At 40.0% G+C, this 24,632-nt stretch overlaps 1 protein-coding gene across 4 annotated transcripts; it reads left to right on the top strand.

Moving 5' to 3' along the window:
- The first annotated feature begins 3,898 nt into the window (after nucleotides 1-3,898).
- Nucleotides 3,899-23,439, top strand: THOC1 (THO complex 1). 4 transcript variants are annotated; one of them, XM_017831952.1, is made up of 22 exons: nucleotides 3,899-4,091; nucleotides 5,262-5,335; nucleotides 5,441-5,501; nucleotides 6,425-6,491; nucleotides 7,491-7,609; nucleotides 8,313-8,361; nucleotides 8,855-8,950; nucleotides 9,256-9,338; nucleotides 9,592-9,663; nucleotides 9,844-9,917; nucleotides 10,525-10,633; nucleotides 11,719-11,850; nucleotides 13,114-13,214; nucleotides 14,351-14,417; nucleotides 14,587-14,637; nucleotides 15,268-15,338; nucleotides 16,622-16,717; nucleotides 17,020-17,085; nucleotides 19,048-19,131; nucleotides 19,347-19,494; nucleotides 20,943-21,021; nucleotides 22,982-23,439. In XM_017831952.1, exons 1-22 carry the CDS (start codon nucleotides 4,044-4,046, stop codon nucleotides 23,275-23,277), a joined length of 2,043 nt encoding a protein of 680 aa, XP_017687441.1. In that variant the 5' UTR covers nucleotides 3,899-4,043; the 3' UTR covers nucleotides 23,278-23,439. The 4 variants fall into 4 exon arrangements, with proteins under 4 accessions (XP_017687441.1, XP_017687455.1, XP_017687434.1 ...); XM_017831966.1 differs by lacking the exon at nucleotides 9,592-9,663 and having other exon boundaries at nucleotides 3,900-4,091; XM_017831945.1 differs by lacking the exon at nucleotides 14,587-14,637 and having other exon boundaries at nucleotides 3,933-4,091.
- The last annotated feature ends 1,193 nt before the right edge of the window (nucleotides 23,440-24,632 follow it).

Genomic DNA, 24,632 nt, shown 5'->3' with positions numbered 1-24,632 from the left:
ATAAGATAATACAATCGCTGTTCCATCAGCTAATCTCTAACTATAGAGATGTCCCGAGATACTGTTGCTGTTAATTGTTTTCATCCATCTGAGCTCTCAGATGGTGACAGCATTTAAATCTTGGCTGAAAAAATTTTTTTTTATAATTGTTTCAAAGAAAGTAATATTTATTCATTTGTTCCCCTCTTAGCTTCTCACCCAGTACATACTAGAAGACACAGCCTTTTCTAACATCTTGCTAGCTAACTTAGGACACTGACTCCTCTTCACATCCAGAACAGTTGTGGCATTTTACTTCACACGTACATGGCACTACTACTCCTCTGACTGAATTTCTGATCCCCAAAAAGAAAGCAGTTTTTTGTCTGCCAGTTCATTGCATGGTTTGGCATCTCTATTAATGGATGATGAAGATGGCTTTAAGCGATGTTGTCAGATTTTGCACTGTGACAACACCAAGTGGCAAACAGAAGTGACATGTTGGTGACATTGCTATTGAAGTAGTGATCTCTACCAGGGGTGCACAGCAATTGCTGGGGTGCTAACTTCTTCAGACACTGCAGCCAGCTCGCTAGACTCATTTGTAGATAACCCAACACGAGCAGTAACAGCTCTGTGTTGATTGCTCCTCTGCATGAGATCTATGAGAAAGTAACAAGCATTTGTTCCAAATATAGGAAAAATTCAGTAGTGAACAAGAGGTGGCTATAAAACACTAATAAATCATTGTTCTTCCTCTTTATCTGTTCCAAGAAAAAAAAAAGTCTTCATTTATGCTTTATGCACTACCAAGTATACTGTACTGTTTTCAGCATGCTTCTCTCTATTCACATACAACATCAGTCTTGGTTTAAGGAACATTCGTATTCTAAAAAAGACTCCATTTACTTTGATAGTATCTCCTTAGAACGCTTGTAATTCTCTTTCTATTATTCTTGTAAAAGTTTAAAAGCTTTTTTTTTGTTTTAGTGAATTCAGAGAGCTCTTTGGTTCTCTTTCATACAGCAAGAGGTGGCAGCTAGAATAATCTCAAATTATTTATTTAGAATAGCTTTTTATTCAGCTGATAATATGGTTTAATTTATCAAAATAAGAGATGAAAAGTAGTGAAAAAGCCTTGCAAAAAAAAAAATAATGACCAAATAAACTGTCTTCCAAGCTTGAATGAATAACATTCAGCATGTCTCACAGCGTATGCAGGTGACTCATTCAAAAAGATAGATCGTGTGGAGCCTATTTTCAGTGTTACGAAGCCCCTTTCCCCATGATTTGAAACGAATTGGCATGGCTCTGACATAGCCCACATTTTTTAGGCAGTGTGAAACAATGGTTTCAATTTTAGATGAAGTGACAAACTCCGGGCTGGCAGCGTGCCTCCAGCTCCCCATTAGCAGAGCAGCATCGGCGCCAGCCACCCAAGCGCAGGTCAACCTGCCCCTCATGCTGCCTGTTCCTTTTCTGGGCAAACACTTCCCCCTCCCGGTACAAAAACTAGCTACAGCCACACGACACCAAAAAAAAAAAAAAAAAAAAAAAAAAAAAAAAAAGGCAGCAAACCACATACTCCCATCTATCCTTTAATACATTATTTTAAATATTTCCTTATTTCCTTTTAATAATAACCATAAATTTTATTTTAATACTATTTGCCTCTTTCGATATGAGCAGTATATTGGATGTCTGAGCTTTTTCCCACTTATGAACAAGACTTTGGCAGTACCCAAGCTTTTTGCCCAGACACCAAAAATCAGGCTAAGGAAACCTGGGAAACTACACTGGGGCTTGGCTTTCTAGCGGTTCTCTGAATTAAAACACAAGCTGAAGTCATGGTAGTTCTTTACTCAACTTCACTGATTGAGTCGTTTTCTTCTGCCTCATACATCAACCACCCCAAAAAGCACTTTTAACCCCACACTGCCTTGGCCCAGGCAACTCTGCCACTGGAAAGGTTCCTGGGAGCAATGCAGACATGAATGGCTGAGTGTGCATGGACCATGGGCAGGCAGGGATGAGCCAACCTGCTGATCCAGCCAGCTCAATCCAAAGCATATGTGCGGTCCTTTCTGCCAGCAAGGCAGTAAGGGCTCATCCCAGCCCACTGATGCACAGTGGAGAAAAGCTGAAGCCTTCAGCCTGCAAAGCTGGACGCAGGGAAAGACTTTTGCTCTTAGCCTGTTAACAGAAACCAAAGCATACACTGGAGCACTGCATGCTGTAACTTAGTGGTAAAACACTGGAACATGTTGCCTAGGGAGGGGAAAGACCAGCCATCCCTGGAAACATTCAAGGTCCCTTCCAACCCAAACAATTCGATGATTCTGATTCTGTGATCATGAAAAGTGTAATTTCTACTGGAAACATTTCTGTCACTCAGGAGGTATCTGTACACTATTGCTGAACCTGTAAATTGTCAGCATTGAGGTGATTTAACCAATGATATAAAAATACGTAATCATTCTTACTTCAGCAATACATTGAAAATGGTGGCAGACTGTGGCTCTAGGGTGGTTTATAAAAAAAAAAAAAAAAAAAAAAAAAACAGCCACACCTGTAAAGTCATTTTCACTTTGGCCAGAGTCTGGGGTACAAGTCTGATGAGGACTGGCTGAGGAAACTGAGGTGGTTGTCCCAAAATAGGTTTTTCACCCGGTGTGCAAGAGGCCAATCTTATTTACAGTTCTGCGCACAAAGGGATGCTGGGTGGCAAATCCACAAAGGCAGCACACTGACTACCCAAACTTTCCACTATTTATACACTGTAGCAAACAAAGGCATTAATGCTCATTGGCTTCAAGTTACTTAGCACTGTTATTAATTAGTATTCTATCTTCCTTTGGTTAAATGATTCCCTCTGTTGTTATACTAATTAGTCCAAGACAGCCACCAGCTGCCACATGAAAGGAGCCCTGAGGAGAAGATACAAGGATTCCCTGAAACAACATCTCAGCCTTGGTCATATTGATCAACATAACTGGTCTACTCTGGCCTCCAATCAGGAGGTCTGGAGACACACCATCTATAACGCTGCTGATGCTTTTGAGAAAGCACACGGGATCACTCTTGAGAAAAAACGCAGAAAGAATCGTGCCTTGCAGAATATATCTCCTAAGGAGTCTTTCTGCTGTGCCTTTTGCAACCGGATGTGCCTATCTCGTATTGGCCTTTTTAGCCACCAACACGCTTGTAACAAACATGGGTAGAACCCTTCCCAAATCTTCATTCGCAAAGCCTAGCCATGATGATGATGAAGACAAGCTCAGTCTTTCTCTTCTTTTGGGTTGGTGGATTTCTTGAGTCGGTGGGCTATGAGTCGGTGGTTGTGATCTCCCCGTCAGAATTACCTCTTATCCTGTCACAGCTGATTTCAACACAGGCATTGAGTTGGCTTTGTTAGCTTCATCCTTATCTCGAGTTCTGCCAAATGTTCTTGTGCCCTGTAAATTCTTTGTGTTCACTATCAGCAGTACATTGTTAACCTCCCCCAAGATCTGAGACCATTGAAGCATGTCAAGCCCTTAACTTCAAGAAGGCAATTCTGCCGACAAGTAGTTTATGTTTCTAAAGCCTGGACATCAAGGGGAGACCTTATCGCTCTCTACGACCATCTGAGAGCAGGTTGTGGCAGGGGGCAGGGGGAGGGGGTGGGGAAGAGAGAGAATCGTCCAGGTAATCAGGGAACGGGAGGGGGAAATGGCCAGGGGAGGTTTATGTTGGAAATTAGGAACAATTGCTTCACTAAAGTGTGGTCAGGCACTGGAACAGGCTGCCCAGGGAAGTGGTGGAGTCGCCATCCCTGAAGCGCTCAACAAGCGTGTGGATGCGGCGCTTGGGGCACGGTTTAGTAGCGGGCTTGGCAGGGCTGGGTTAACGGCCGGACTGGATGGCCCCGGAGGTCTTTTCCAACCGAAACTACCCCGTGCTTCCACGACTTCCCCTCCCACGAACTCGGCCTCGCTCCCCGCTCCTCCCCCTTCCCGCGGAAGGAGGGGGTTACGGCGTCATCGGCGCGCGCCGCGGAGCGCCAGCGCCGCCCGGCCGGGAACATGTCGCCGCCGCTGTTCAGCCTGCCCGAGGCGCGGCTCCGCTTCACGGTGAGGCTCCCCCGCCTCCTAGCCTTCCCCCCCATCCATCCCTCCATCCCTCCTCCAGGCCTGCCGCTCAGAGCGGGACCGGGCGGGCGGGAAGCTGCGGTGTAGGGCTGTGCCTGGGCGCCTCTGGGCCCGCGGGCCCGGCCGGGGCTCCCGCCGAGGAGCGGCCCGGGCGCTCCTTCAAGGAGCTGAGATACAGCGGTGTGAGAGTGAGGATGGGGCCGCACACCGGCCCAGCCAAGGCGGGGATCAGCCTTTAGAGTAACATAAATTAACGTAAAATACAGTTTTTACGTTACTGTAAAAATTTACAGTATGTAAAATGTAAATTTTAAATTAATGTAAAATACATTACAGCGTGGTCCCCGCAGCAAAAACGTCCGAGCACGTTGCTTTTAGCTCCTTTGCGCCTCTGCTGAATGGTTCTTTTCCCTTGCCGGTGCAGGGGAGCTGGGTGTGTGCCCAGGCCTCTCTATCCCTTCGTTTGCCCTCAGTTTGTAGAACAAGGGGGTGGGCTTTGCACAGAAGTGGTCGAGGCACAGGCACCCGATCCATTAGATCAATTTCGTAACAGGAAGTAGTAATGTTTAGACCATCTTGTTAAGCAGGACTCATGTGCTCTTCAATGTTTTCATAAACAACCTGAGCGCAGGACTTGAAGGGGTACTAAGCAAGTTTGCAGATGATACACAGTTGGGAGCTGTTGACTCCCTTGAGGACAGAGAGGCTCTCAGGCACAGGGTGCAATTCTTGGGGCTGTCTGTGCAGGGCCAGGAGGGGGACTCGATGATCCTTGTGGGGGCCTTCCAACTCAGAATATTCTGTGATTCGTGTCCCAAATCATCACAACCACCTGAAGCTGTATGTGTGGGACATGAGACTGTGGTAGATAGAGCATTGGTCACAACAGTGTGTTCCTCTGTGTTTCCCTTAGAAATACTATTTTCACCACATTGTTAGCCCAGGTTTGAGGTGTGATGCTCTACCAGCTCACATGTCTAATTTTCTATGGGCTTGTTATTTACCCTTCTTGTTACGAAGTTCCTGCTGTAAACTGACACATGGGGTGTGGTAGAAAGATTCCTTAGTATTTCTCTCCACTGTCAGAGGAAGGAGGACATCCTTTTGGTTTTGTGCCGGTTTTGTAGCTTTTCTTTCTTTGCATTTTGGTAGACATCCACCAGAGAGGCTCTGATTAACAACAACATCAAGCCGTTGTTGAGCGCATTTAACCAGGTTCCTGGGAGGTAAGTAAATGTCACTTGCTTTTAAAAAAGTGCCTATTCGGATAGCTTTTGGTAATCTTGTCCCTAACGATTGTTACTAACTAAGGTGGAATGTTTGCATTTCAGTGAAAATGAGAAGAAGTGCACTTTGGATCAAGCTTTTAGAGTTGTTGTGGAAGAAGAAATAGTAAGTACTTTAAACTGCTGCAGCCTATCTCTTGTTGAACCTCAAATTTCTATTTGCAGGCTAATATATTAATTTAATAGCAACTTAGTATAAGAAAAGACTGTTTATTAAAACAAACATGAACTATGTAGTAGTTAGGTACTTAAGATTGAATATGAATGGTTTAAAGAGATTGGTGGAATTTACAGACACCACACTATAGTGAGAGCTGTTGGCTGAGCCTTTTCCAGCAGTTCTTTGTAATGCTTATGAAAGTCTGCTATGTCTTAAAATTCTAATTTGTAAATATGCATTTTTCTACAACTGTACTTTAAGAGTGAGTGGAAAGGGTAGGTTTAGATCAGATATTAGGAAGAAATTCTGCACTGTGAGGGTGGTGAGGCGCTGGCACAGGTTGCCCAGAGAAGCTGGATGCCCCATCCCTGGAAGTGTTCAAGGCCAGGTTGGATGGGGCTCTGAACAACCTGGTCTGGTGAAAGGTGTCCCTGCCCATGTCAGGGGGTTGAAACTAGATTATCTCTGAGATCTCTTCCAACCCAAACCATTCAGTGATTCTGTGATTTTTTTTTACTAGCATGTAACAAAGCTGCCTTGTCAGCTTGTCAGAAAAGAAAGATGAAAGGAATCAAATAATGTATGATCAAATTAATACTTCAATGAAGTCTGAATGTTGGGTATTAATTTTCAGGGGTAAATGACTCTGCACTTTAGGGTCTCTAGTGGCAGGAAACATTCAGGAATGATTCCTCAGTAAAAACTTCATATGGTTAACTGACAGGTCAAATTTAATAGATAGTTGAAAGTTTGGGAAAGTTGAGCATCAGTATTTGTTTAAAATTTGCCTACTTGAAAACAAGAATTTTAGTTCTGTTAGATGCGTTTAGGTCGGAATAGAGAAATTTAACACTCTTTTCTTTGTTTAGATAAACAAAGCTCCATGTGACAATCTCCTGGCAATTATATCTCTTGCTATTAATGGAGTCACAGAAGGTGAGCATCTTTCTTTTGAATTTGTTGGCAGTTTTAGAGACCATTTAGGGAAATTCTAAAATCATGATTTCTTTAAGTCATCTAGAGTGGCTAGCTTTTGTAATATGTGGCCCTTATGCTAGTGGTTATTAAGTTTGTTTCACAAGATAAATTAGGTATAATATAATCAAATTCAGGTATATGTGTGACATTTGTGTTGGAATCTTTCTTCTTTTTTTAATAGAGAAAGATGCATGGTTTTGGCTTGCAGCATGATTAGCTTTTTCTGTCTTTGTCCACTCTAAAATGCTTAGATTTATCCCATCATAATTTCAGAGATGAGACCACTGAGGCAGTACATGACTGGTTTTTAGATATTTGAATCTGTTTCTGTAACTGTCTTTTGTGTCAGAAATCAGCGTGCTGATCTCTTCTGAAGTGTATTTTGCGCTCTTCACCTTGTTTATTTGTTCACATTACAGATAAAATACTGGTTTCTTTTAGTAGGTATAGCTGAACTACATGTATGTTTCATGAACTGTGGAATAACTTGACCTGTGATTACGAGGAATGCTGATACTGCCTACAAGCATGGATAGACAGACTTGGAGCACTACTTTAGCAGTGCTTTACTTGAGGAAAAGGCTCTCAGGCTTCATGGGTGGGTGCAGACTGACACTAACTGTGGATTTAGAAGTCTGAAAGAGTTCACTTGCAGTCTGCAAACAGGTGCGACATTATTTCAGACTTTAGGTCTTTAGAACAGTTATTTTTATTGTTTGTTTTACTTTAATGCAAAGCTCTTGTAAAGCTCATTTGAGTATGTCTGTATATAGAAATAGCTTTAATGAAAGTTCATGATTTAGCCCAAGCTTTATGTTAGGGTTTGTAGGAACCCAGGAGAACTTTTTTCTTACTTTTTTTTTTTGTTTTAATTTAATGTCCCTCAAGTGCCATGCATCTTTATTTTTTGCATTTCAGTTCAAATTTGTTGAATAAAATATTCCCTGTTCCTTGTAGGTATCTGCACTGCATCAACTCCTTTTGTGCTTTTGGGGGATGTTCTGGATTGCCTCCCTTTGGATCAGTGTGACAAAATTTTCACTTTTGTGGAGAAAAATGTTGCTACATGGAAATCAGTAGGTATTCTTCCAAAATGTTATATAGTTTTGCCAAACCTTCTGTCTGCCTAACCCGTTTTTACAAATGGATTTTAACTGTCTTTGCATCTGACAGGTTAAGTGTCAGTAACTCTATAGGCAACACCTGAAAATCATTTCGCTTTCTCAGAGTTTTCCTAAGCTGCATTTTCTAACCAGGACTACTTCCCATAGTCATTAATTTAGGCTGCTTTGTTTCAGATAACATCGTGGCCCTTCATATTCACAAACTGTTCTTTATCATTAATTCAAGTATCTACCATTTTCTTTCTTCTGCTGCCAAATTACTAGTACTGTGAATGAAGTAGTGATTCAGTACTAGTACTGAATCTTTTGTGTATGTGTTTTGCTTATTTGTATAATTAATACATGGAATAATAAAGGCAATGAGTGTAAAAATTAATGTGTTCCAGGAAAAAACTTGGATGCTGTTCTTACAGTTCATTGTCACATATGGTTTTGCTGTATGAAGGCTGGATTTAAATGTGTTTTATGCGACTGCTTATTTTATGCTGCCTTTTTGTGAAACCTGCCTGTTATCTAAGGGAAGACTTGAATTTAGAGTTATCAGTAGGAATGACTCATATTTAGTCATAGCTTTTAATTGAATTAATATCTGCTCAAGAAGGTTCTAAATGTTCTAAAGGTTTTTAATGTTCTAAATACCTTTACTCTGTTTCAGAATACATTTTACTCTGCAGGGAAAAATTATTTGCTACGAATGTGCAATGGTGAGTTGCAGTTTTTCGGGGCATCGGGGAGGGAGAAGCAGAATTAAAGAACTTCAATTCTCAGCAAATGAAAGTGAATTTAATGATTCGATTTAAATTCAGATGTGTTCAATAAGTAATAAAGTTATAACTTGCATCACTCCACAGATATTCATGAGTCTTGCTAATTAACATAAAAAAAGTCATTCTGGCCTCAGGGAACTCTTTCCATCAGTGGAGGTCATTATAGAAGAACAGGTTTCATTTGAACTTATATTTTATTGGTGTTAAAGGTGTTAGGAGGATTGGTAGAATGCATTTGGAAAAAATGTGTGATCTGAGAGGGTTACCAGCATTTAAATTTACAAATCTGAGCTTCCATTCATTAGCTCTGTGGATCATGTAATTACATGTAATTACATGTAATCATGTAATTAGCAAGGCTTGAATTCTATTGCATGAGAAATGAAAAAAGGGATAACTACTAATATCCTTTACTTTTTACAATATTTAGACCTCCTTAGAAGATTATCTAAGTCACAAAACACGGTCTTCTGTGGAAGAATTCAGCTGTTCTTGGCTAGGTTATTTCCGCTTTCGGAAAAGTCAGGTGAGATTTTTTGTGTTGCGTCACACTTAACATCTAAACAAGACTAAATATGCTCAATCTTTTAAGTTTGTGATGATTGCAGACCAAATCCAGTTGGAGAAGATCACTTTGCACTTGTATCTTAGTTCTTGTCTCTATCCTTGTTATTGTGACTTTCATTTGCTTTGATTTCAAACACAAGCTTTGAATGCTTGTGAGAAGCTTGGAATACTGAGAATTTAGTGTCAGCATCTCATAAACAATCAGCTGAATTAACAGACTTGGGAATTTCAAAGCTTCTAAGACTGACCCTATGTTTTTCACAGGACTTAACCTGCAGAGTCAGTTTAACCTGGAAAATGTCACTGTTTTCAATACCAATGAACATGAGAGCACTCTGGGACAGAAGGTGAAAATTCCTATGTCATTTTTCACTCATTCTGCAGTAAACATGTAAGATTGTTTGCACAAAAATGTGCTACTCTGGTTGATGGTTGGGACTGTATGTTTGTCACTTGGTTGTCCCTCTTCCAGGCCGAGCTGTTGATCTGGGACATGGGCATGTTACCTGGTACATTAAACTGTGCACTTTGAGGGGAATAAGGTTGATTAGATTGTGAGCAAAGAGCAGTGTCACTTACTGTACAAAGTTTTCCCCACAGTGTACGGAGGATAGAGCAGTCCCTTCAGCTTTTTCCAGGAGAAGTCAGGCTGTCGTTGCAAAGTTTAGTAAGGTATTAAGACAAGAATTTGTTGCACATTATATGGTAATAGTACTTAAGAGATCTTTTGAGTTACGAGCTTAAGCTTTCTGATCTAAAATGTAATAGTACGTTTATAAAAAAGAACACTGTGAGAACTGTATCCAAACTGTGGTGGTATTTCATAAGTTTTAAATTATTTTTTCCTGTTAGCATGCTGAGGAGAGAGAAGAAGGAATGGACGTAGAAGAAGGTGAAATGGGAGATGATGAAGCACCAACAAGTTGGTGAGTTTACAGAAATTTTAAAAATTTAAACGAAGCTTTATAAAGTGAAAGTGAAAAGCTGTTTGGGAAGTATCTTTAGATGTTGTGGTCAGAATTCTCCTTACCTCCTGCCCTCTCAAGATTATTTAATCAGTTAAGAGACCTGGCAGTGGTTTAACTGTTTAAGTGGAGTTGCCTAGAGGAGAAAAAAATGTACAGATTTGAAAATGTTGCATACCCTGTCTGAGTACCACTCTGGTTTTGACAGTTTTCCAAATTCCCTTGACAACACTTGTGATAAAATGTATCCAGGGACTTTGAATATATGCTGTATATGCTTTTGGGAGAAAAGGCTGTACTCTTCTTCATCCCCCAGATAGTGAAAAAGTCCTAGGATCCCTTTTTTGTACTTTTTTTGCTTTTATGGTGAGAAAGTAGCAATAGACTGGATGGAAAACTCTTTTAGGGACAAATTCTAAGTTACAGATTTCTCTGTAAGGGTTCACTACAGACTCATTAATTCATTTCTGAAATGAATGATATTTTCTGAGGTTGTGCATTCCTGAATGGACTTGAATTTAGTATATCACTTTCAGTACGGTTATTTTTTTTTTTTTGTTTTCCACAGTTCCATTCCAATAGATTACAACCTGTATAGAAAATTCTGGTCACTTCAAGATTATTTTAGAAATCCTGTGCAGTGCTATGAGAAGGTGTCATGGAAAACTTTCCTTAAGGTAATCTGAGTAGATGCTTTCAACCATTCAGCCTAAGTAGAAGTCATTGTTTATGGGGGTAGCAGAGTGACTGTGTAAGCACAGAACAGTTCAAAGGCCTTTGGAAAATGCCACTGAAAAATGATAGTGCGCAAGGAAGTGCATTTTGCTGTTTTCTAAAGTGAGCCTTTGACTGTAAACAGTGTATTAAGATCTACAGTAAACTCCCTAGTATAACTTGTGTAAGTCAATAACAAAAAGACTTCACATGTTACAACAATGCCACAAGTACCTTTTTTGTGATTTATCAGCTGCAAAAAGCAGAACTTGAGGGTCTGGGTTTTTTTTTACTCTGAGCAGATAAATAGCCTATCTAGCTCTTACTTTTGAATAGTCATATTGATCCCAGTGGGATTCTGAATATTGGTTTCTAGTGAAGCAAATCTCTTTACAGAAGCAATGACTTGAATGTCCCCTTCAGCTAGCTGTTTCAGTTTTGCTTAGTAGGAATATTGAGGATGATTTATTGCTAAGCTACTGTTCCTTCACAATTTGTCACTCAGTGTTTATTTAATAGCAAGAAGCCTAGTTTTTTTTAATCTTCATTCTCTGTGTTCTGGTAATAAGGGGTGACATCTTTTCAGACATCCTAATATAAATCTAGTTAATGAGATCTACTAATGGGGTCAAAAAAAGAAAAAAAACCAAACCACACAAAACCACCACATGTGCAGTTCAAAAACTGAAGAAGGCCAGTCTTAAGTCTTTCAGATGAAATTTTTTAATTAATGTGGCACTATCATCACATGAACCTTTTTTCTTCATGACATCTAAACAACAAAGCAGTTGTGCACTGTTCACAACCCAAAATGTTGTATTTCTTAGCATATTTTAAATATTCATATGATTAGATATTCTGACATGATAACACTTTCACTGTCATTTGTGTTCAGAAAGGTCCTACGTTTTGGTAGCAAATGTGTTGTTTCAATGGGCTGGTAGCAAGTTTACAAATCATTTTACTTGCTTGGCATTAAGACTAGAGTAGTTCTCTAACTACAAAGGTTTTGTATGATTTTCATGTGGTAAATAACTCTGTTTCATAGTACTCAGAAGAAGTTTTGGCTGTGTTCAAAAGTTACAAGTTGGACGACACTCAGGCTTCCAGAAAAAAGTTGGAAGAACTAAAAACAGGAGGAGAACATGTGTATTTTGCAAAGTTCCTAACTAGTGAAAAGGTATGTGATTACTCTTCTGAGAATCCCAGGCTAGTTGAGGTTGGAAGGAACCTGTGTCTAGTTCAGCCTCCCTGCTCAAAGCTCTCAACTGGAGCAGTGGATCAGCACCGTGTCCAGCTGGGTTTTGAATAACTCCACAGATAGAGACTCTGCAGTTTCTCTGAGTATCCCATTACACTGTTTGATCACTTTATTTAGATAGATATATTTTATTCTTTTTGGATTGCCTCTTTTAATTAATGATTCAGGGACTTCTATTTGTGTAATAAGAGTCTGCAGTAAAGCTGACATTTGTTTATTGCATTTCATTTGTAATGGTGCATTTATAAAAAGAGGTTAAAACAGAGTAAATACTTAAAGATCTGTTTGTTGCCTTTAGAATTACATTTTCAAAACTTGTCTGATGTGCTAACTGTATTTTCTGCTCCATAATGGTCCTGTTTAAAATTGCTTTCAAAAATATCTTGAGAGGGTTTTATTCTGTTACTGTAAATCCAAAATTACAGCGCTCTATTGAATTTAATCCTAAAATTGTTGTCTTCTTTTTGGAATACTATGTAACTTAAACTTTTAAATGCGTGCATCAGTAGATGACAGAAAGGGTTGCATGAGTTTTTCTGGACTAGAAGAGTGAGTAAATTCATCTTAGGTCTTTGACCTATATATTGACAATTTTTAAATAATGTGTTATAGAAGATACAGAACCTAATTAACAAAGGCCTTTTTCTTCAATTGTTCACTTTGTATGATCTATCATGCTGCAACATACAGGATAGAAACCAAGCAGTGTGTCACTGTGCAAGCATTGATGAGAGTGAATACTTCTGTGGTAGCCAAATCCACATGTTATAGTGAGTAATGCATAGGAAAAGGGAATGAGCTGTCCTTCAGTTGCGTGAAATATCTGAATATTTGTTTTTCCAAAATCTTGTTCACTTCCAAGTCAATGTTGTTAAATCCAGCACTATAAAATTGTTAAACAAAAATCTAGGGATACTTTTACAGGAAGTTCCTCATGCTTTCAAAAAAAATGATTTCATTAGAAATTTTGATGCCCTTTCCTAAAGTGTGCTAGACGACAGTTTACCCATCTTAGTACCTTATGAAGTGCTGTCATGAAAGTACAGGTGATGCTGAATAGACTTATCATGATCTTGTTGTAAAAATAGTCACCGTGGAGTTTATCAAAAACATTTGGTGTATTTTCACGCTTACGCGTGTTTAGTCTCATTAATGTGTAATTCTTTCGTTGCGGTTGTTTAGCTGATGGATTTACAGCTGAGTGACAGTAACTTCCGGCGTCACATCTTGTTGCAGTACCTAATACTGTTTCAGTATCTAAAGGGACAGGTCAAATTTAAAAGGTAATGTGAAAATATTTTGTGTTTTGGGGATGGGGAACTAGAAACTTGGAGATAAACCACAATAGAGTTTGTGTACTTGTTCTGAGGTTCTTGTGAAACTTGGAGCCTTGGATTGGTAAATACAGGGAGGAGACCGTCTTTGGCAGCAGCAAGTTGTTAGACCAGTGCAAGTTATCTGTGCGTGGCATCATTTTGAATTTATATTGACTCTGTAATGTGACATTGGTTGCTGATTTGTTTTTTCCTAGTGTGCTACACAGTTCTAAATTAGCAAGAAATAACAATGGTGATTGTTGTTTTTATATATTCATACATATGTACATACATATATATATATATAAGCATATATATGTTGCCTTTATTTATATATAACAGGACAGAGCCAAACCCTATATTTTCCTAATCTCAGTGTTATGCTGAAGAAAATTCTGCGTCTCTTCATTTCCTGTGCCCTTGGCCATATGTGTGTATAATGATTGACATCATTAACAAAGCAGCTTTCTTTCACCTGCAGTATGCTGCTTTTTATAAATAGCTTCTAAAGAACTTTGTAAACTAGGTTAGGATCATCATCCTAATTCTATAGATTATTTACCAAGGCAGTCCAATGCCAGAGAAGGAATGGAATTCAGGTCTTCTGAATTGCAGTTCAGTCCTGTTAAGGTGACAGTCATTTCAATCACAATTTATTAAAACGTTCATTAAAAGCAGTGATCAAGGATGGTATGAGATACAAATGGGGTGTATATATATATGTGTGTAACATTTGGTGATTTTTTTTTTTTGAGGTAAGGCTTTTCATTGTCCCCATTTGCTGTGCTTTGGGTCCAACATCAAGGTGTGGTCTAGAATCACACAAATGGACTTCCTATTGGATGAATCTAAACCTTGACAGTAAATTCCCCAAGCAGAACTAATTAATTCCATAAATTCTGTAATAAATGGTTAGTCCCTGGGACTAGACCAGAGCAAATTCAAAGCACTTTTTTTCAGATCCCCTTAGAAGGTATGTAGTGTAAATAATGTGTCCTTAACACTATTTTGATGTGTAGTAAACTCTTAAAATTTTAAAAAAAGAACAAAAGCCAGCTCATTTAATGACCTTTTTGGTGTGTTGTTTTGTTTTTCAATTCTAGTTCAAACTATGTTCTAACAGATGAACAGTCTCTTTGGATAGAAGATACTACAAAAGCAGTTTACCAGGTTGGTACAGTGTCTACTTATATAAAACTGGCATGGAAGAATATTTAGCATGTAATATTGTATCAGCCACCTTTGAAGCAGTAACCACCATTTTCTTTGGGCTTTTTTTCCTACACATTCTGCTATGGATATAATGCAAGAGGTTCACTTTTCTTTCTCCTATTCATAGCTTCTTTCAGAAAATCCTCCAGATGGGGAAAGGTTCTCAAAAATGGTAGAGGTAAGTACTTTAATGCCTGTCTGAACAAAGTCTGTTTAGCATATAAAAAAGCAGTTTCAGCTTGAAATAGCTTTTGGAACACAGGTGTTATATCTGCGAGAACTTCTGCCTCATCTCAGTAAAAAAAGGTCTCATCGTTTTATTTTGTAGTTGTATTTTTCCCATGCTTTCTTTAATGCTCTTTTCTTCCTTTTCCTGGAGAGAAATGGAAATATGCATCTATATGCATGTGTACATACAGGAGAGATTGGTTATTAAAAATTAAGAAATCCTTGCAGACAGGAGTGCAGTGCCCAAAGACATGGAAATAAGATAAAAGTGAAATTTAAAAAAAAAAGTTGTCTTCTTGCTTTCCTTTCTTTCTTTACTTTGACTGCATCTATTTTCTTGTTTAGACTAGGAGAAATAAAGCCTTTCCTGCAGTTACTGAAGAGAGGAGATATACCATTTTTGAATAAATTAAACCAGGTGTCAAAGATTATACTGATGACCTTCAAAAAAGTGACTGAAATACACAACCTATAACCAAAGTATTCCCCTTGATTTTAGTAGCTCAGTTAAAAACTTTGGAGTCAACTCCAAAACTGATTATGACCCTAATAATGTGCAATACTTTCTATGTTTCTCCAGCATATATTAAATACTGAAGAAAACTGGAACTCATGGAAAAATGAGGGCTGCCCAAGCTTTGTTAAAGAAAGGTAACTGTATTGCAAAGTAGAAGCTTTTTGCTGCTTGTTTGAAATGGTGGTTCCCTTCAAAATATGGTACCCATGGTTCATAGGAGTGTTAACCATTTGCAAAACTTTGAGATTTGTGTAGTTGCCTGTCCCTTCAGTGTGTGCAGAAGGCTCTTAGATTTCTGCCAAAAGTCTTAAGGCTTTCACTGTGTCAGGGAAGAAGTGGTTATGGATGTGTGGGCTCTCAGGAGTGCATTCCTCACTGTCTCATGGCAACACTTTGTTGTACTGAGGAGACTGGAGCAGGTTACGTCCCCTCCTGCTTTTGGCAGACCCCAGGCTGAAGAAGTTAGTGCCTTACTTTCCCATATACCGTTTTGGATTGCCTCTAATGAAACCTTTGGTGTTATGGCTGTGGCAGGGCAGCATACCTGGAGTTTGTGCAACAGTTCTCTTATGCCATTTATTTATTAGGTTTGCCAGTTGGTGGTGATCACTTACCTGAAAGGTAGTGACAAGTGGCTTTCACCACTGAGAGGTTTCCTGTGTAGTTCGTTGGTAACTAGTGGCAAAACTTCAACTCCAGATGTCTGCTAGACTGTCTTGAGAGGGGTGATCAAACATCCATCTCCCATCCTTCTTCATTGTACACACAGACTGTAGCCTCTTTGTGGTAAGGAGCATCTGGGTCGTTATCTTTTGAAGATTTCCTTTTATTGGAGAGATCAGGTGCAGCCACCTCTTCATGACTTAAGCTGTTTGAAGAAAAAGGGAGGGGGACTGTGAGAAGAGAGAAATTACTGTTGTGGGGGGCTTGTGAGGAAGTACAACTATGAAATTTGACTTTTGTAAATATTCTCCTGTAGATCTCATCCAGAGTTTCAGCTTGGGTAGGTCTTGCTCTAACCTCAGTGGTCTGGGATCTCCATTCTCTGATCCCATGAAATCAGGTGCAGCTGGGGAAAGAGACCTTGCAATCATAGAGCAGATGATCCCAGGAGCAGGGTAGATCATACTTATATGTGCTGCTGGCACAAATGTGATTTCTTTCTTTTTCTGTATTGGGACTCTGACAGACCTTTGCATTTGTGAGTGAACTAATTTTGGTGTCTGGCAGATTCCTTTCCTTATCCTTACTTTTCCTTCTGTCTCCTCTTCCCTCCTGCCTCCTTCCACTGGAGACTCACAGTCCTTCTGATTACTTTCATTATGATTTAACTAAGCACCATCTGAAGGTGAAATGGATTTATTTTGCTCTCGGAATATTTGTGGTTTGATACTAAAGAGCATCTTTTTTTGTTTAGACCTCCTGATTCTAAACCAACAAGGCCTGTGAGAAAGAGGCCAGCTCCAGAGGACTTCTTAGGAAAAGGATCAAACAAAAAAATCCTTATGGGGAAGTACGTGGGATTTTTTTTTTTCTTTACAGGGTTTCTGTGTTTGGGTTGGTTAGTTGGTTTGGGGTATTTTATGGGGGGTTTTTTCCACTCTTCGGTTTTTTTCTATACAGTAATTTTTAAACTTCCTTACTTTGGAACCGCCGGGAAAGAACAGCTGAGGGATATATCATTCTTTTAAAACTTGCAATAGGCTTCCTTTCCTTATAGCTGTCTCTTGTAGATCCCTTTTAAACAGTGTGTAAGTGCGGAATGATAGAATGATGAATGTGGAGTTTAATGTGTGTTTGTGCTTCCCTTGTCAGCGAGGAACTGACCCGCCTTTGGAATTTATGTCCCGATAACATGGAAGCTTGTAAATCTGAGAGTAGGTAGGTAAAAAAATGGGTGTGTGTCATTGTCTAAAGCTGGCTTTCAGCACTTTAATTAGAGAATTACAATTATTACAAAATTGGGAAAAGGAAAGTATACAAGGTGGTCTTAGGAGGTGTGTCATTTCACTGCGTCTTGAGAGAAGTTGGTTGTATGAATCTTTGTCTTGAAATCCCCTTACAGTTTTCTTTGCTTCTTCTAGTGTTTATGCTGTCAGTAATTTTCATTGCTTAGTAAAGTAAAATCTAAGCTAAAAACCAGATGAAAACTCCCATTTTGTAGAGCATGACTGTATAATTAATTACCTTATATAATGAAGGAAGATTGCCAAGTCTGGCTCTAATGAAGTTAACATGCTATTTGGCTATGATTTTCAAGTAACCCTGTGCTTTGAACAATGCTAGATAAGAGGAAATTGGCTGGCAGGCATTGTTCCAGTGCATACCGGATCTACTCGTGCTGCAGAGGTAGAAGAACACAATTATTGGTTGTCCCTTCTGCTTGCACAATTGTAGGAAATACTTAAAATGTACTCTGCTACATAATTCTGTTACAGATAGCAAAATCCCTTTCTGTGCTCACATAATACCTAGTAAGAAAATTTGGAAAAGGAATGGGACAGTTCCCAAAGAGAGCTCTTCTCGTAGTGACTGTGAAGTCTGATTGGCTGTGGAGAGCTGCTAGCTGTGCAGATGTCCTGAGTGGAGGAATTGCTTTTCCAGAGGTTTAGAGCTTTGCAGAGGAAGTGCTCTCCTTTCTTGTGAGCTGGGTTGTACAGGAAGGCCTCTGACAGGATACTCGTCTGTACTAGGCCAAGGGCTGAAGGTGAAGTTGTGTTTGAGTCCAAATCTTTTGATTCCCCATGCATGATTGCATTGTGCTACAATGTCTTTACCTAAAAATAAAAAAATTAAAAAACCTAAACAAATGGAGGTAAACCAAAAATGCATGCCATGGTAAACAGGAAAGAGAGAATCCCATGGGGTCTGGATTCAGTGCCAAGTTTTATTACAGACTTCATGACTGCACGTGATCAAGTGAATGTAGCTTTTTGCTTTGGTTCCTCACATCTGCCTTCAAATGGGGTAATACTTCCTTACCTGTCTTTTCAAATGGTTGTTTTGGGGATAACATAGCAGGACTCAAATCAGATGGGTTTTCAAGGTGCTGGCTTTAGTTCCAGTGATAGTGCTACACTTAAATCATGCATGGGGCACTGCTGCCCTGGGCAAAACACGTTTTTCAAAACCAAATTGAATTTATAGACCAGTGTGCTTTACCCCTTGCTCCAACTAATTACTAGATTTCCTTGCAGAAGCAGATGTATCTCTGTCAGCCTTAGGTAGCAGAAATACAGATCAGTATGAGCTTGCTTTGCACCTCTGAGAATTTTGGCTCACAGTACCCTACAGCTCTTATGTGTCTCTGGCCTTTAGCCTTCACAGCAGCAAACTGTCGTGATCGTTGGAAATATCATTTCTATTCTTTTTTTTAGGTCAGGGTTCCTTTTGTGCTGGTTTAAATACCTGTCAGAAGAAACCACAAGCTGTTCCAAGAGCAGATGGAACTGAAAGGAGGTTGGGGGGGATCACCATGTTTTACTGATCTTGTCAAATCTCACAAAACTAACAACCATTTTAGACTCCTGAGCACTTGTGAGCTTTGTGAATGCTGTTGACAGATGTTGATGTCACCTTTTGGTATGGCAGAAGGTTTGAATGTATAATAATAGGCAGTGCTAGTGACTGCTGTTACACTGCAGTGGTTATTCAGTAAATAAATTTTATAGAAACGTATCAAACAGAGTCTTTGCTAATTTGCAGTTGTTAAATTGGAATGGGTTGGTTTGAGGATTTTTTTTTCTTCAGTGGATAAGCTTGAGATGTGTATGAAGGAACTGAAAACCAGCTATTTTACAGTAGATTGTGAAGCGTATTAAAGCTTCTTATTTAATTTTTTAGGGAATATATGCCAACGTTGGAGGAATTTTTTGAAGAAGCTATTGAACAAGCAGACCCTGAAAACATGGTTGAAAATAAGTATAAGTATGTTGATCTTCATGTTTCACTTGATTTTGATCTCTCATGTTTGGATTGTTAAAGAAAACAGACTGTTGTCAGCAATACTAATATCTGTGCAGGACTCCAGTAATGCACAAAAAATTTTTACATTTGGACAGAATTATATTAATTTCTAAATGTCTCAGATCTTTTTTTTTGTGCTTTTTTTACATGCCAACCAAACTTGTGCTTTATTGTAGGGCTGTGAACAATTCTAACTATGGCTGGAGAGCACTGAGACTTCTGGCACGCAGAAGTCCCCACTTTTTCCAGCCAACAAACCAACAATTCAAGAGTTTACCTGAATATCTAGAAAACATGGTAATCAAATTAGCCAAGGAGCTGCCCGTAAGTAATATTATCCTATAATAATAAATTCTGAATTCATTTGACTTCCTGATTTTTTCCTCTGCAGTCCATTTGGTACATGCGAACATAGAGGGGAAAAAAAAAAAACAAACAGGAAAAAAGTTTGTACACTAAAGTAAAAATTAGAAATAAAATTAGTGTAATCTGTGAAGATCCCAGTAACACTAAACTGAAAAACATTGACTAACCAAGTAAGTGCTGAGCCCTGCCTTGTATTCTGTGGAAAAAACCCCAGCTGTGGCAATCCCGTTGGTAGGCAGGAATGTATTTGTGCCCAGCTACTTGGGTTCTGTGTTGCAGTGCAAACCACGTTTATGGAAGGTCTAAGGCAGCGTTATGGCTCATGAATATACTGGGATGGCAGGACAAGGGGCAGTGTGGGCAGCTGAAAGTACTGTGCTAAGTGTTACCAGAGCTTTACAGCAAGGTTTGCCAGAGCTCTTCTGTCAGCTCCCTGACTTTTAAAATATGTAAAATAAAAATAGACCTTGTGAAGCTGTAAATTTAAGGCATTAACCCTTTCTGTGTTCAGTAGTACAAATTTGAGTCCAGGGAGGGGCCTTTCAGATCATTTTATACACAGTGATATACACAGGCCAGCAGCGGGGAAGGAGGTGTTTTCTAAACCTTTGAGTTAGCACAAAACCCAGCAATTTCTTGCAGATATGAACTGCTGCCTCTGTATTGAGACCTTCCTTGTCTGTAATGGGAAACTACTGAGGTGTAAAGGTTCGATTGCAGTATATAGGTTTCTTGTTTGTCCAGCCATCGGAGTTAACTGTATGCTAATAGCAGGTTTAGAAAAAATACAGGGAGGGGAAATGTGTTGTAATTTGTTTAATGCATTAAGATGACAGTGTATGCAATATTCCTCATGGTGTGTGTTACTGTCATGTACCAAATGTTATGGCAAGAAGCACATAAGGCCTATGGCTGAAATGTAGAAAAAGGGGAAACTATTTTACTGATGAGTAGCTAAATCAGAGACTGAAAAGTTTCTTGTTTGCATATTTGTTTGCCACCTTCCAGAGGTTTGAAAGTATCAAAACTTTGGGGAATTCTCAAGTGAGGAATAAAATTAGTGAAGAATAGTTTTTTTAAAAAAACATGTTCATCAGTAGTGGCCTCAAAGTTTGTTGCTTGGGTTTTTTTAAGCAAGTAAGTAATAAAGCTCACTATGTAATGCTCAGTTTTGTTATCCTGTGAAGTCAGTGAATACTTTTATTAGGTTTTTTAGTTAGTAATATGTTTTATTAGAGCACTTGTTACTGGTGTTTTGGATGCAGGAGACTGTGGGGTATTTTTTAATTCTCATGTGGGATCATGTCAGGTTTTCCATTCTAACACACATCCCAGAGACAACCAGAGAGCTGTAAAATTTCTTTAATACAAAATTCATCCAGTGATGTTTAGTTCTTTCATTGTAGCCTCCTTCTGAAGAAATAAAAACAGGCGAAGATGAAGATGAGGAAGATAATGATGCTTTATTGAAGGAAAACAATGAAAGTAAGATTTGCGTGTTTTCAGTCTTTTCAGTTTTTCTCTTGATGTATATTGTAGAAGCTGTGTTTAAACATAGTTTCTACTGAGGGCCATCAGTCCTGTGTACCCCAGTGCTTCTGACTTGAACCAGCATTCGTACCAAAAAGTGCAGCCTTTTCAGGACACGAGGCACCAGTAGCAACCTCCCAGGCTGGTGGCCTGCAGTGCTGAAAGCATCCAACTTGTTGGATTAGCGGTTTGATTAGGAGCCTCTTTCACCTTTTCTGCTATGTGGTGTGTGTTTACATTGTCAGTAGGTGTTTACAGCTGAAATGCCAGTATTGCTGTGTAAAAGCCTACCTGAGCACTCCTTTCCTCTCTTTCCTGTTCTCTCTGCCCTCTAATTGCCAGGCTAACTGCTTCCCTATAGTCCCTGTTGGGGTGGATAGTTATGGGACTTTCAAAAATGGATATATTCCAACTCTTGAGTTCTTTACTTCCTCTTCATTTAAAATATCTCAAAGGCAAAAGCTTCTCTGTGAGAAGAGCAATCTTCCTAACAGATATCATCCCTTGCTCATTCCCCTTCACGAACCATTCCGTTTGTCTCTTGCCTGTAACCCTGGTATGTCTTGCTCCCAGATGTCCTTCTCCATCTCCTTTGTCTCTAAGTCTGCCCTTTTCCATCCTCATTCATGCCTTCATCTCACAACACCTTCTCCCTTGCGTGTTGAAATTCCATGTGCCAGCTCCTGGATCCAGCGTGGGCAGGTGAGATTTGCAGGTCATGGAAGCCAAACACTGGGTACCTCTGGCAGTTTTGTTGAAGGCTTTTTTCTGTTAGTGGAAAACCTTTGGGCCTCTGTGAATCTCTGTTCTGTTGCCCTTTTCCATCCAGCACTTGACCTTTTCCACAGTCTCCTTGCCAATAGTAGAGAAGTTCTCTTTAGCTTAATGCTAATTAACACAGCCTTGGTGGTGTCACTGTGTGGGATTTACATCTTTCTTTTAATATTGTCTTATAGCAAAGATGGCAGAGCTGTGGTCTGCTGTACACCACTGTGCTTAGACTTAAGAGAAGTCATCTGAGGGCTTTTGTTGTTTTGTTGTCCGGGATCTTCCATCTTTTCCCCTTGATGTAGTGACTTGAGTTCAGTTAAATGAGTGTGACTGATAAGTACTGGACAGAATTGAAACTTGTGCTCCATGCCAACTGGCTCTTCAGGTGGCACAAGGGTGAGATATTTAATAAAAATTAAGAATATGATTAATTTCTATATGTAATTCAGTCTTTGGGTTTTTTTGTTTAAAACTGTGAAATAAACACAGGTGGTAAGCCACAGATTGCAGACCATGATAAGCTATGAATGTGCAAACCCACCTGTGTAATCACTGCAGTGCTTGGCTTTTCAGCAGAGCATATATTCCATGATTTTTATCTCAATGCCAGAATGACAGAAAATTCCTTGAAGTACTGACTACACACTAAAGTTACTGTTACAGTCCTGCTGCCAATAGGAACATGAGAAAAAAGGGAAGGAAATGGGGTTTTTTACCTAGGTTAACTTTGACTAAAGTGACTAAAAAGTTCCAGAAGACAAATAGTAAAGATTGCTCTGTATTTTAATGTTATAGTTGACTTGTGTTTAGTACTGTAGTCTGCCTGTAAAAATTCGTGTTTTCGTTTGGAGGAAGTAGTTCTGATGTAGCAATTCTCTCTCAGTATAACAGGAGATAACACAAAAAGCAAGATTTTCTTTATCACAGGCAATAAGGGACATTCCTCTTGAAACCCAGGTAATAATACATCTGTAAAAACCTGCTCTCGGAGCTTGAACAGGTTTTAACAACCACAGGAAAGGCCTGAGTCAGTCCATCAGTAAATAAACAGAAAATTTATACTGGGGCAGATCAGGGTAGGTTAATTTGCAGTGTCTGGAGATGTTCCATATGTCTGACTGATTCCTTCTCTTTTTTTCCCCAGGTCCAGAGGTACAACGGGACAAAGCCATGACGGGCGAACAGATCGAGTTATTTGCGAATAGGCTTGGGGAGCAGTGGAAGGCCTTGGCCCCCTACTTGGAAATGAAGGATTCTGATATCCGGCAGATCGAGTTGGACAGCGAGGATGTGAAGATGAGAGCTAAGCAGCTGCTGGTGGCCTGGCAGGATCAGGAGGGTGCACATGCAACTCCTGATAACCTGATCACGGCGCTGACCAAAGCTGGGCTAAGTGACCTTGCCGAAAGCCTGACCAACGACACCGAGGGCAGCAGCTAACTCGCTTCAGCTGCCAACTTGCTCTTTGACTTGGGGGGCTGGGGGTGTCATTAATTGTGACTGTTCTGGTGGTTGTCATTGATAATTGTTACTATTGTTGCTAGGTAACAGATTTTTGATAGGTATTTTTTGTTCAGGAAATGATAAAGCTTTTTAATAATACTGTAGGATTGTCCAGATTTTCTGAGAAAAGGATTAGTCATCCCAATCCAGAACTGGGAAGCTTTGTCTTTGGTGGTGGAAACGTAAAAGGGAGGATGGAGAAGCAGCTTTCAGTGCAGGCTGCAGGAGGGTTTGGCACCAGCAGAGCTCAAGTCGCTCCTGTTGGACAGAGCAGCCTCTCCAACTGCTGCCGCCTTTGTGTGGTTTCTCAAAGCAGGGTGGGACTGTGTGTCAGGGACTTCTGAGTCACCCTTTGGGTGATGGGGAACTGTAGACTATCAAAACATACCTCTTATAGGTAAAATAAGAGGGTGGTGATGGGACTCCAAGTCACAGCACTGACTTCCAGTGAAGTGCTGTTGTCCCACTTGCCCACTGAAGAACTGGTTCTGTCTGAACCTTAATTAGGTGATCGAGGGGTTCCATGCTTATTTTTATTAGTGATTATTTTTAGCCTCTCCATGTGTTTGGCTATGTAGGAACTCCCCTGAGTTCCTACATGGTAACTTTTTGTCCCAGGTTACTGTGAAGTGACAGTTTCATTTTAAGGACATGGCTGTCTGTAGATGGGTACAAGCCGTTTTCCCTCAACGAGTGGGAGGTTTTTGTAGTATCACGTGGCAGCTGGCTACAACTTGTTCTGTGGGTATTTCTTGTAGTGTTTCTGCCATTCACCGACATCTCTCTGATTTATGAGTGTTTGGCAAACTACATACCACTGAACTCCTCTCTGTATTGTTTCAGCTATTAAATCACAGCTGTGAATTTCTAGGGTGGTGAGATGCCACCTCAGAAGCGAGTTCCTGTCTGCAGTGCCATTGATGAGAGCTTTGTGCCTGCTGCCCCACTTCGGATTTAAATGTGTTAGGAATGTGAATGCTGGGTCCTGTGGTGAAGGTTAGCAGGGGCCAAGATACAGGAGTTATTGGAAATAACAGCCCATCTTGCCTCCCGATGCAGGTACAGTTTGGTAGAATCTACAACATGTAACAGTTTCACTTGGTTAATTTTAAGGCAGAGGAGAACCACCTGTGAAGGCCACAGCTGATGCCACTGTCCCCAGGGAAGGATAAAAGAGGGGCCCCCTCCTAGCAAGTGAGGCACAGGCAAACTCAGCCCTGTAACAACAAAAGCGAAGGTATTTCATATGAATATGGACCAGCTGTCCCAGAAGAGACTGGGACACATCAACA

This window comes from Lepidothrix coronata, unplaced genomic scaffold (assembly GCF_001604755.1).
Source record: "Lepidothrix coronata isolate B3197 unplaced genomic scaffold, Lepidothrix_coronata-1.0 Scaffold6, whole genome shotgun sequence".
Lineage (NCBI taxonomy): Eukaryota > Metazoa > Chordata > Aves > Passeriformes > Pipridae > Lepidothrix > Lepidothrix coronata.
This window is presented reverse-complemented; position numbering and strand designations above follow the sequence as displayed.